Source organism: Salvia splendens, chromosome 15 (genome assembly GCF_004379255.2).
Source record: "Salvia splendens isolate huo1 chromosome 15, SspV2, whole genome shotgun sequence".
NCBI lineage: Eukaryota > Viridiplantae > Streptophyta > Magnoliopsida > Lamiales > Lamiaceae > Salvia > Salvia splendens.
The window spans coordinates 9,747,751-9,760,491 of record NC_056046.1 but is presented as its reverse complement, the minus strand read 5'-3'; the positions used below and the strand labels follow the sequence as shown (position 1 = coordinate 9,760,491).

Sequence of the window (12,741 nt, the reverse complement as noted above, 5' to 3'; positions counted from 1 at the left end):
ACATTTCATATTCGGCAAACAATTTTATACAGTTTTAATATAATTTTTCAAACTTTTTATATATTTTTCCCATATTGCAACAATTATGATCATGAGAGAAATCAAAATCAAAATCAAATCAATTATAGCTATGTGTACCACCTTTAGTAGCTATACTCGTGCGATGTACGGCCCAAATATTTTTCAAAAACGAATAATAAGAAGATAGAATTGAGAACTAAATATAACAACATCACGGCATCACCCTCTTTAAAAAGGAAAGATAAATTGAAAAAATATATTTCTCATTTATCTTTTAAAATAAGATAATTATACATTTAAAAAAATACTAATAAACACTGAAAGAAGTATTATTTCTAGAAATTTTAAATAATAAATACATTTTAAAAAATATCATGGTAATTCATTTTCAATTGTTTCTAGCCAAAATTTCTCTTGCCATTTGTTTATCAAAAAGTATTATTTCTAGAAATTTACTACTCCTATGATTTCTTAGAATATGTTACAGAGGATGTGTTTCTTCAAAATCAGTTCTATAATCGCGAAGAAAAGGAGGACAAGAAAATTAAAAGCACAAGAAATTTTTTTGCATGAATTCATCTTAAAATAAGTCACCATAAACCTGTCAATTAAGTATCAAAACATCACTAAACCCTGAAAAATGTGCTACTTATAGGACGATGGAGTGTATTTCGATGGTTTAATCCCCTTATTCTTCCTGGTTGACAATCTCTTGTACACTTTGCTCATGATCTTCCCAACCCCGCCGCGTGATGAACCCTCCACAACTGGTCGAGGTTGGACATGGATGTTCTGAACAACCTCTTCTTCCTCATTTTCCTCTTCTCTTTCATCATTTTCTTCTTCTCCTTCATCATCATCTTCTTCTTCAATTTGTACAGGAGGCACAAACTGATAATTTTGGAAGAATGAATCGACTGATGCTAATTGTCGCATCTCCGATCGGTAGATGGAAAGTGTGCGTCTCCGGCCTCCAACGCACAATCAAAGCCGTGATCAGCTCACTGTCGACCTTCATCGACTTCCCACAATCCATCACGTCTTTGAAACCAAAGGCGTCAAGCCAATACCTCACATTCTCATGAATGTCCACATCCTACGTCTTACTTTCCGTCTGGCGAACTTTGAAAACTTGTGTTGTGCCATCTTTCAGTAATTTATTTGAAATATGTTTTTTCTGAAGATATAGCACTGACGGATCTTCAGGTCCGTATAATAAATGTCCGCTAGAACTTACCATTTCCATCTTATCTAATAACATATTCACAAAACAACAATTACAAACTCACATTTAAAATACAAATAACATATAAATTCAAATCATCATCCAAACAACAAAACATTATAAACCAAATGATTCACTCCTAATCCATTGAATACTATATATTAGAAACTCCAATTCATCACAATTCATGATTTATAAAGCCTAATTTACATATAACTACTAAATTAGAAGGTTAAATTACAAGATACATTTCAACTCATACTCTCTTCTCCAATAATAACCAAAATCACAATACCAAGCATCTCAAACATATCAACAACTATACAATAGAATGAATTTCACCAATAAAATCCATTGCAATTAACAAAACAACAAAACATCGGTCAAATTTGAACAATTTTTTATAAACCCTAATTTACAAAATTGAGAGAAACCTACACAAAATATGCAAATAAACAACAAATAAGGGAGGACTGTTGAAAGATTGAAGGAAACTTACCGGAATATGACGAGAAATCGCCAAGAAATCGCTGAGTTTCGCCTGCTCTGTCGTCGCTTCTTCTTTCTCTCTCGCGTTTGCCCTCTTTCGCGTCTGGCCCGAGTGTTTTATGCAAATTAGAGACGCATGAGCCTCACGCGTCTCTCCCTAAGACGCATGACGGTCATGCGTCATTTGAAAAAAAAAATAGCGACGCATGACGCTCCCTAAGACGCATGACGTTCATGCGTCTCCCCCTAAGACGCATGACGCTTATGCGTCTTTAAAAAAACGAAAAATTGAAAGACGCGCATCTCCGTCATGCGTTTCATTAAAAGGAGACGCATGACCCTCATGCGTCTCTCCCAAAGCCGGAATAAATAAAAAAGTTCAGTACACTTATGGAATGTTAATTATACTCTAGAACAAAAAAAAAAATTACCCCAATCCTGCGGCGGCGATGATTTCAAGAATCTGATCGCGAAGAGGAATTTGGTCGGCGCTCACAAGAGGAAATCGGGGAGGTACTCAACTGAAATTTGGGATCCACATCAGAAGAGACGAATTTGGCTGGGCAATTTCAGCTCCGCGGAAGAGGCCTCGCTGGTTTATCTCGCGGCCAAGCGCCAGAGATAAACGAATCAAGTGCATTTCTTTGCGGATGACGTTTCCGGCGAGAAGGACATGCCAGACTGGAAAATAGGGTTTCTTTGCGGCGTGGAAATTGTTGATTGGAATGGATTTCTAGTTGGGGAATTCAGTAAGGTGGATGATCTCAGCATTTCCACAGCGGACGACGGCGTCGTTTTGGAAGATTAAGTTTGATTTCGACGGCAGCTGTTGTAACGCAACTGAGGCACTCTGTAAATAATAATTTTTTTTAGTGTTTTCGTTTTCTATTCTGTATGAATTGAATAGTGATTACCTTTGTCAAAAAAGAAAATAAATAAAAAATAAGCCTAACGTAATTGAATAAAGTGCAAACCAAAAACCGAAGTCCAAGTTTCGATTTAACTGATCCACGAGCCATAAATAGCTACTCCTTCAGTGCTGTTAAAATAAGGACTTTGGTGTTGGCACATGTTTTAATGCGAATTGATGAATTGATGAAGTAAGAAAGATGTAACAAAGGACGCAATGGAGTAGCATAGACTTTCTTGTTTAAGTTCAAGCAGAGAAGTAGCAATATGCAAGGTCCTCTACCAAATTTACACACAAAGACATGTTTTTCTTTACCCTTTATACTTGGCACCAAAGATCAGATTTGCATCTAGTATTTTACTCATTGGTGTTATTGTCATAACTCATAACAGAAAGCCGGCAACAATACCATGCCGGACAAAGTAAAACTCCTATTTCATGACTTCGTTAGGGGGAATTGACTATGTTACCATAATTCAGACCCTGAACAAGGATTAACGTCGTGGAAGACCACCGCGTTTGTCGTATGATCCCCAGGGGCCAGGGCCATATACATCCCCATATGGGCCTGGGTATCTTGTTTCAGGGCTCCCATTCAGCAGTCCATATCCTCCAGCATCTGGGTAAACAATAAATGTCAAGCTAACAAACAATGTTTTTAAGGTTAGACCAAGTGTTTCAACTTTCAAGCGTAATTCTATGCTTCTTCCTGTGTGTGTGAGTGATAGTGAGTAGAGAGGTTCATGAGTCAGGCTATATGTGAAACAACTGATTCTTACCCCTCCTGTCAGCACTTGCTTGTTCAGCACGCAGCTTTTCAATTTCTCGAGCCATTGCAATAAGGTTTTTCTCCATGGCTCTATTTTGTTCTGCCAACTCTTCATTTCCTTTCTTCTCATATTCATATACCCTCCTGAATAATGATGTGGCAGCAGAAGATTCATTCAGAAACCAAACGTATTTAGAAATTTACAGCTAAATCGCTTTCGAATTTTCTGGTTATTTTTATGTACAAGTTCAAATACTCTGTCATCACTCTAGCATGATAAACGATTAAATGATAGGGTGATTATAGCAGAATCAATCCAGTATACGCCCATTTCATACCTCGCATCAACCAGCTCTTTGCGCATCTTATCAATGTCAGACTTCATGGGAGCTACTTGCTTATTCTCAGATTGTAGCCTATTAATATCCTTTGTCATATTTTGAGCATGGGAAGATAATTCCTTATTCTGTGCACTCAATTTCTGTGTGTCCGCCCTTAATTGCACAATCTCTACTCTCAGAGGTTCAGCAGAGCGAAGTTCAGCCTCTAGTTTCATTGCCCTCTCGATCAGTTCCCTTCTTCTGGCCTCTTTATCAGCATGCATTTTCGGGATAACCTGATTCAATCGGTGAATTTCATCTTTCACAGAAGTCAAATCCCTCTGAAGCATCACATTGTCATCAATGACATGTCTATTCTCAGTAAGGAGCCTCTGAATGTCTCTGTGTTGGAACTCAAGTTCCTCTTCCAGTACCGCAGGATGTGGAGGAAGTGGCATTGGCATCCCGTGTGGAAGTGAATGTGGATCTTCATGGGCACCTCGGAAACTATCAGGGTGGTGGGGCATCCGGTTTCTCCCAGCCATAAGGAGGAGACTGCATAAGCCGTTAAGAAGAGTAATAGGTAAACATTATAACTGGAATTAATGCCAGAAATGACATAAAAATAGAATATATGGTTCTGAACTGATTTTCCCACTTACAGATTTGCAAGCACTACTACTATCATCTATGAGACTGCAATAAGTAATATTAAATGTTCAAATGCTTTTCTAATAATTTTACAGTTGGTCATTCAAAAATACTGTATCCTGCCTGTACATATCCTCCACAAAATTGACTAAGCCCGAAACTATGACAGGATATGCAATAGTAGTAATAATCATTGAAAGAATGAAGATCCAACATCCGCTGAGGTATAAGAAAGATAGTATGTTACGCATGAATTGAAGGCCAGGAAAGGGAAAAAGGAGAAGCAGAAGTATGCTGCATAATTCTAATCTACATTACAGAGTAATGACAAGAGAGATTATTCAGAGATTACATGTAAAGTATCAAAAGATCTGATTAAAAAGAAGGAACACAAGTGGCGTGGATGAATGCAAATATAGTTTTTAAGACATTTAGGTGTTCATATTTAAGGTGTTTTAATAGATATGCAGCAGGAAGCAACATAACAGACATAAGGCATACGAATTGGAAATACATACAACAATCTCGAAGCTGCATAAAAGGCCAAGTTACAGTAAGATTTTAGTTATGAGAAGCCATTTCTTATATCAAAGTTGCATAGTTCTAAGGGAGTTTTACAACACAAAGAAGCAAAGTCACAGCAGAAAGGGATGGGGGCTTAAGCTGGACTTGAAAATTATACTGCCTGCTATCATATTTGTTGATACATTGTAAAAATAACTATACAATAACCTAGTGAGGGACAGGCTCTACTTTGTATTATTCTCTACCTTCCAAATCCTTCCCAGTATGTGATAAAACATCGAGGTATGTTATTATATGGAACTTTATACCGCAAAATACGAATTCAGGCACGAAAAAACGTTACTGCAGTTTCAATTGTGTATCAGAAAAATTAAAAAAAACAACGTAGGGTTAAAAAGAGAGCTGCCACTTTGACACTTAATTTCGTTTCAATTCCACTCACTCGATTTTAACCATTGTTAAAGAGAAACATAAAAAAATCAAAGCTTAAATCTTAAAAGACTTCAGCAGCTATGCAAATTTCTCAACAATATAAAAACTTTCGGGCAAAGTCATTATCAACATGAAGAAATACCAGCAACAAGAAAAGCAATACGCGAATTTGACAGACGAAACCGTAAGCTCGACGAAGAAAACTAAACCTAGAAAAAGAAAATTGAGACAATTAATAGAATAAAGTTAAGCTATTTCCAGATTTTTTTAGAAATAAGTTCAGGAAATTCGTACCTATGAATCGAAGGAGGTTTAAACCAAATTGAAATTGAAATTGAAATTGAAATTGTGAATTTGATCGTTTGAGGGTTTTTACTTGCTGCAGCTGAACGCGGAAGACTCCTATTTACGACGTCGTTTGCCCTTTACGTCATACTCTATAAAATTCAACGCAATTGAATTCATTAGGACTAATTATTTCATTCCCACAAAAAAAAATTATATATACAAAATATTTAAATTACCATATACTCCATAAATTATTTCTTTCAAGCTTGTTGTGAAGATTGAGTGTAACGTAAAACCATAGGCGAAGCTAAGAGTATAATAATGAGAGATACCATGCCCCCGCCCCTAACGTAACTTGCCATGTGTAAAAGTAATGTCGTTGAGTTGCATGTCAACTTTTGTACTACCCGTTGATCGTTTGTGCTCAAGTCGTTATCGTTCTACCTCCGATTTGTCTCTATTGTTCGACTCACAATTGATGTCATATTGTAGACTCATAATCGTCTCTGACTTATTAATATATCATTCATCTACTTCCTATCTATCTAGTTTTGAAATTTCATCTACGAAGAGGTGCAACAGATGGAGCAGTGCGTGTCTAAGCTTTAATTGCGACTCCTTAAAAAGGCATCAACTGGTGTCTATGTCACTCGAGCAACGGATGGAGAGGTGTGTGTCTAAGCTTTAATCTAATTTACATTTATATTTTATAATTGAATGGAATATGTTTTTTAATTATTTATTAATGTTTACATACCTAAAACAAAAAATTACATAATTCAAAGATTACACAATAACAATTAAATTAAAATTATATAATTGTTAATTCATATAATTTTTTTTTGCCAATCTGCACATTCTTGTCGTGGAGTTGAGATCGGTTTTTTTTGTGAATGATGGAACGGTGGAACGGATGTAGAGAAATAAAAACAAAGGATATTTGTGTAAAAAAATTTGTTAACGAGAGTATTTGTGTAAGAACATAGATTTGTTAGGTTTAAAAACTGAAGGAGATAAATAATGAGATCATGGAGACCATATAGTTTATCTATAATATGAGAGTTTATTATATCGGGTCCGTCCTTAATTATAAGCTTTAGAAATAAATAATCTATTCTATCAAGTGATCAATAATGTAGGTTAAATAATCTAATCTACAATTATCATAGCTATCAAACTATGTCTTTATATCGTCAAACGCCTGATACTTAACAACAATAAATTTATATGAATTGTTTAATTTATCCCCTTTTGGAATAAATTAAATCGATGGTTGAAATGTCTAAAAATTTAACACCGTCAAATTTCTGGTGACCGAATGAAAATATTTTACTACTCCAGCAATTTCGACTGTTTAATTGCCACAAGTTTATTCCTAGTATTGAAATTGTTAACTGGGCTCCTACATTAGGCTTCGCGCGGATTGGGCCGGGCTTTCTATAGTTATACTTTCAGAGTCTACCAACAATTTATAAAGCATTTCAACCTGGTATAATTACTTGTATTTTTATAGTGTTTTCACCGATCCCTTAGTAATTATTTTGAATTTAATAGTATAATTAAAATGTTTGACTTTGAAGAATAAAGCTCCAGAATCAGTTTCTAAACAAAAGCAGCCAAGAATAAGTTAGAGTTTAAATTAACGATGTTCAGCTGATCAGCTCCCTCCTTATTAGGCTTGTGTGTTGTGACTTGTATACTAAGCTAGCTTGTAAGATTCTACTAGACTAGTACTCTATATATTATTGAGTTTGACATTTATCATATACTAATTCACAAGCTCTTAGTAAACCTAATTAGACATTTTGTTAGATAACAATACAGCCGGTTGGCATTTACTTGGTTTCTATTCATGAAAACAACATTTTGGGCTACTTGTCTTACCTTCGCTCTACCATGTGATTGTCTGTCTCTATTTAGTATTCTTTTCTAATCACAGTTTGGTATTTTCTTTTTCAAGTTGAGATGTAAATACATACACTGACACAGGAGTATATGAGAAATACATTTAACTACTTCTCTGATTACAAATTTTAATTCATTTACTTTTTTATATAATACTAACATTTTTGTCAATCTAATGTTTTTTCTTTATCTTAAATCATATATTACTATCATTATATATATAAAAAAAGTACTTTTAGATGTTTTAAAAATTCACAATAAAAACTCTACATGGAATATGGTACAGTACTATAAAATGTCTGATTTATTGTTTATAATATACTCCAATATGGAGTCGTTTTCAGTTCCACGACTGTACCATATTTTGATAAACCAATTTTTTCTTCTGAAAATTGCGGTAAGATTTTAAAACGGATAACTCCTAATCTTATTTATCCACTATGACGAAACATATAGTATGTTCTTATCTTTTTGTTTTTTTGTCTTCATCAATGTATCCACCTGCATTAATTGGGAATTTATCATCCCAAACTTTTAGATTCACACCATTAATTAGCTCAATCAATTTGATGCACACGATTTCTAAAAATTACAACCACATCTCTAGTGGATATAGAACCAATTACGAATTGCGTGTTACCAATTCAACCGTGACCAATTTTATAGATAATAAGATAATTATTTATCACCCCTATTGGTGAATCGTTCTTAATCAATTTATTGGTAGAATCCTCTCTCATCCATTTTTTTTTTTCATATCGTCCAATTTTACCGTTTGCAAGGACTTTTAAATCTAAATTAAAGTTTGCCTATAATTGAAACTTTTTTCACACTATGAAATAAGCTAGTATATATCAAATTGAAATTATAAACTGATCAAAGTTCTGATTATAAACTAAAATAATCATTTTGGTTATTAATTATTATAATGCCGATATTTTTTTTGAGTTATTTTATGTAATAGTAGTACAAAGTCTATAGTTGCTTTTGAACAGCAAGAAATGGGCAGCTTCATTGGAATATGAAGAAAACCCCCCGACTTCATTGGCGAGTGAAAATGAGCTGTTTCTTAAAGGAATTTTTGTTTTACTATATTTGAATACTTCATATTTTTAATACACGTACTACTACTTAGAGCATTCGGCTTCGCCATTATGGTGTTATTACATCACTATTATATAATCAATTTTCTCAATTTCAAATTTTCTTCAAGCTTCGTCCACGATCATATTTCGCCATGATTAAATATGTAGTACTAGTATTCACTCACCCAACCGCCATAATACTCAAATTTTTAATGTAGATTAATAGATCAATATGTACTATTATTGGATTAACAAATAGGAGTAGCAATTATAAGAACAACGTCATTTTGCAAGCACTTTGCGAGCAGCAAGGATGCTCCCCATAAGGCTTGTCGCAAATATTGCGAGCACTTTAGCAAGCACATGATGAAAAATTAGCGAGCACATTCACTGGTGCTCGCAAAATCTGGTGAAATGAGTTTATAGTCTTGGTTTTGAATCTCATGCAATGCATGGTAGTGTATTGTTGCATTTTGTAAACCATAAAATTGGTAGTACTATTTTCAGATCAACTTTAATTGCACAAAAATTAAAAACGATGTTGTAAGTACTAATAATGTGTGAAAATCAGGCATCTTGTGTGGGCCTGGACTGGAAGTTCGTTAAATTCTAGCATATACTATATAAACTCTATCCACATGGACATCGAGTTTACTCTATCTATTTTACCTTGATCAATAAAAAATATTTTAATAGTTTTGGTGGAAGAGGGGACCAAGCTCATTCTCATAGTGTTAATTACCTTCAAATACGTACAACAGAAAAGGAGGCAAATAGTAGCAAAACTGTCTATTTCAAGCGAGAGAGAGTGAAGAGCATAAAGATTGGAACAACGCCTTAATCCATGCCTAGAGGGGTGGTAGGCCCTACAGAAAATCCAATAATCAGAAATGCAGCCAATCAGCTCACGCGGTTAGGATTAAGTTTTTATGCCCAGCCAACGAGAGAAGATTATGGGTCCCCTTCAAAATTCATTGCCACCTTTCTTTGTTGACGCTTGAAATCTTAATCTTGCTTATGTGGGATATAATCATTACCCAATTTTAATACTCCATATATTGTAGTATATGATTATTGTAAGTAAATAATTATCAGATGGAATATACGTACTACTTTGAAGGGGCCATATTTAGAAGTTAATATTCAAAATTTTCGGCTTGAGCTCACAATCAACAGTCACTAGCACCTACAAAAATCGTATCTAAACCCTATTCGTTTGAATAGTCATCACATAGAAAATATAGCAAAAGAAATTTGCTATGTTATAGCTTTTCTAACTAATGAGTCTTAATTATATCCAATCCAACAATGGGATTGTAAATAAATAGAATTAATCTTAACTTACTACTTAATGCATGGTTCTACCTTGAAGTTTTAGAAAATTTTACAATAGACACGTACCCATCAAAATAAACCTAGTTAATATCTTGTAGTGTTACATCGAGTTCGAATATTCCCCCAACACAAAATGAGTCAGGCATGAATAAGATTCAATTTTTAATGGAGCAGTATATTTATAGTTGCTCAGATAGGTTCTTATTAAAGAATGACATATGACATCATGAATTTCTCAGCCCTATCTATTAGTGAAATTTCTCGTGCCAACCAATCATGCAATATATATGCTGTGAAATTGAGGCATTCCTTGACAGATCAAAGGCACTTATCTTCTCAATTAGTCGTGGACAATAACACCTCCTACATATCCATTCACACTAACCTTCTGCTTTTGTAAATAACTCACCTCAAGACATTGAAAACAAAAATTAATTAAATTCAACATTTATTAATTAAGGTCGAACTCCTACATTCATCAACACCATTGGTATGTATTGCACACATACTAATAAATGGTGATGATTTGATCATAGATTCATAGACAAACATCACCAACAACTTGTATGTCTACTCTAGAACAAAGTCCAAACACTAAAAAGCAATGAAATTTTCTGAATGATTTCCGATTTAACAAAAAAAAAACTTCTCCAAAAAGGGCGAAAAGTGCATGCAACAAAAGCCCTACATCATCAAAATAATACTTTACAAAAGTGGATCCATCTGTGTGTGAGTGTGAGTGTATGTGTGGGTCCGTGATTAAATAATTGCACTCAGACATCAAACTATCACACTCCCATCTCTCCTTTTTTCCTTCCACCATTTCAATCTATTCCAATCCCAATCCCAATCCTACACACACATAGACACACACAACTAAACATATGCAAGAACCAAAACAATCCATGGTGTCCGAGACCAAACTAGCCCATGCTGTCGGGGGCAAATCCGTCAGAGCCTGCGACAACTGCGTCAGAAAACGCGCCCGCTGGTACTGCGCCGCAGACGACGCTTTCCTCTGCGACGCCTGCGACTCCACCGTCCACTCCGCGAACCCTCTCGCGCGCAGGCACGACAGGGTCCGCCTCAAAATCCCGTCATCGCCGCCGTCAAAGGAAAATGAAATCTCACTTTCATTATCCCCAGGCGGCGATGACACGAAGCCCTCGTGGCACGAGGGTTTCACTAAAAAGGCCCGAACCCCGCGGGGCCAGAAGAAGAAGAAGAGGAACGGCGAATTCATTAGCAATATCATTCCGCAGCATCTGGTGCCGGAGCAGGAGAATTGCAGCGAGGAGGAGAGCGAGGAGCATCTGCTTTATCGGGTGCCAGTGTTCGACATTGAGAATTATGGAGAAAATAATGCGTTGCGTTGTGCGAAAGTGGAGATGAATGATTTAGAAGGGATTATTCCGTCGGAATCGGAGTTTGCGGCGGATGTGGAGAGCTTGCTGGGGAAGGGATTAGACGATGAAGCGTATGATATGGAGGGATTGGGGATTATTTTTGACTGCGACGATCACGATGAAGCGTCGTGTTTGAGGATTAAAGCTGAGGATGAGGAGATTGGGGAGAAGGATCGTGATTTTCAGATTGATTTGGGAAGGGAGACATTCGAGTTGAATTTGGTCTACGCGTCTCCGATTAACACATGTGGAGAAGTTGAAGAAGATAATAAAGCAGGAATTCGAGAAAAGGATGATTCCGGTAAGGCCTTGTTGAAGCTTGACTTCGACCGCGTCATGTCGGCTTGGGACCACAAAAGGTCGCCGTGGACGAGCGGGGAGCGGCCGGAGCTCAGCTCCGGCGAATGGTGGCCTGATTGCTGCACCTTGGTACTCCTAATCCACTTAATTTGAATTATTATTATTATTATTATTTAGAGTTACAAAACACTAATCAAACTCTTAATTTTTAAATTAGAGGTGAATATCTTATTAACTAAGGTGCACTTTGTGATTTCAATTACTGTTATTTTAATATTTTTATTGATTAAACCTTTTTAATGATGTAGATTTCATATTTCGGTAATTTGTGATTGTTGAACATGTTATGTTTTTGAATGTACAAACTAATATGGGAGGGAATTAATTAATTTGCAGGGTACAAGTTGGACAATGCATGCATACGGAGAGATGGCGATGAAGATTGGCGGGGCGGGGGCGGGGGGCGACGGAGGGAGAGAAGCGAGGGTGTCAAGGTATAGGGACAAGCGGCGGACGAGGTTGTTTTCGAAGAAGATAAGGTACGAGGTTCGGAAACTGAATGCGGAGAAGCGGCCACGAATGAAAGGGAGATTCGTGAAGAGAGAAAGTTTTGCGGCTTCTGCTTTCCCTTTGCTTAATAAATAGGAAGTATATATACTTACACTGTTAACTACGACTTGTTTCTGCTGGAAACAATCTGCAGGTTTCTCATGTGAATAATCGATAAAACTAGACATATGTATAAATGTGTGTGTAAGTGTAATAACTAATAATCATGTGTAAATCTTGGATATTTGTTGCTATGTGTTTGATTTATGTTGAATTCTTGTATGCAATTTCTGTCATAGGTCCGGTCCGTATATTGTGTTTTGTTATGCCAATGGGATTCGAAATAGGTACGTTCAGCTGGACTTTACTAGGATTTGGTAATTTCTTAATTTGTATTTGCAGTTTCCAAGGGAAAAACGTGTATAATGTGTTATGAAAATATGAGTGTTACAGTCTGTTACTATTGTTGCACGGAACAATTCTTTTTTGGGTAATGCATGTTAATGGAATTCCATTTTAATGAAGAAGTTT

The 12,741-nt window shown here is 35.9% G+C and overlaps 2 protein-coding genes across 6 annotated transcripts; one reads left to right on the top strand and one right to left on the bottom strand.

Moving 5' to 3' along the window:
- Positions 1 to 573: 573 nt before the first annotated feature.
- LOC121769401 (protein FLX-like 3) lies at positions 574 to 5,761 on the bottom strand. 5 transcript variants are annotated; one of them, XR_006043545.1, is made up of 7 exons: positions 5,637 to 5,761; positions 3,753 to 4,289; positions 3,425 to 3,558; positions 3,116 to 3,264; positions 2,167 to 2,585; positions 1,746 to 1,838; positions 574 to 1,272 (listed from the first exon to the last, which is right to left on the bottom strand). XR_006043545.1 is itself a non-coding variant. In XM_042166198.1 (5 exons), exons 2-4 carry the CDS (start codon positions 4,277 to 4,279, stop codon positions 3,140 to 3,142), a joined length of 786 nt encoding a protein of 261 aa, XP_042022132.1. In that variant the 5' UTR covers positions 4,280 to 4,289; positions 5,637 to 5,761; the 3' UTR covers positions 2,004 to 2,585; positions 3,116 to 3,139. The 5 variants fall into 5 exon arrangements, 3 of the variants coding, with proteins under 3 accessions (XP_042022132.1, XP_042022133.1, XP_042022131.1); XR_006043546.1 differs by lacking the exon at positions 574 to 1,272 and having other exon boundaries at positions 1,367 to 1,838; XM_042166198.1 differs by lacking the exons at positions 574 to 1,272; positions 1,746 to 1,838 and having other exon boundaries at positions 2,004 to 2,585.
- A 4,986-nt stretch (positions 5,762 to 10,747) lies between these two features.
- LOC121767334 (zinc finger protein CONSTANS-LIKE 16-like) lies at positions 10,748 to 12,484 on the top strand. Its single transcript, XM_042163579.1, has 2 exons — positions 10,748 to 11,790; positions 12,058 to 12,484. Exons 1-2 carry the CDS (start codon positions 10,840 to 10,842, stop codon positions 12,304 to 12,306), a joined length of 1,200 nt encoding a protein of 399 aa, XP_042019513.1. The 5' UTR covers positions 10,748 to 10,839; the 3' UTR covers positions 12,307 to 12,484.
- Positions 12,485 to 12,741: the final 257 nt, after the last annotated feature.

Coding starts and splice junctions, on each gene's coding strand:
- LOC121769401 (XM_042166198.1), bottom strand. CDS start 4,279: ATGGCTGGGAGAAACCGGATGCCCCACCACCCTGATAGTTTCCGAGGT. Junction 3,559..3,752: donor AAAGAGCTGGTTGATGCGAG/GTATGAAATGGG, acceptor ATCATTATTCAG/GAGGGTATATGAATATGAGA. Junction 3,265..3,424: donor AGCAAGTGCTGACAGGAGGG/GTAAGAATCAGT, acceptor TTGTTTACCCAG/ATGCTGGAGGATATGGACTG.
- LOC121767334 (XM_042163579.1), top strand. CDS start 10,840: ATGCAAGAACCAAAACAATCCATGGTGTCCGAGACCAAACTAGCCCAT. Junction 11,791..12,057: donor GGCCTGATTGCTGCACCTTG/GTACTCCTAATC, acceptor ATTAATTTGCAG/GGTACAAGTTGGACAATGCA.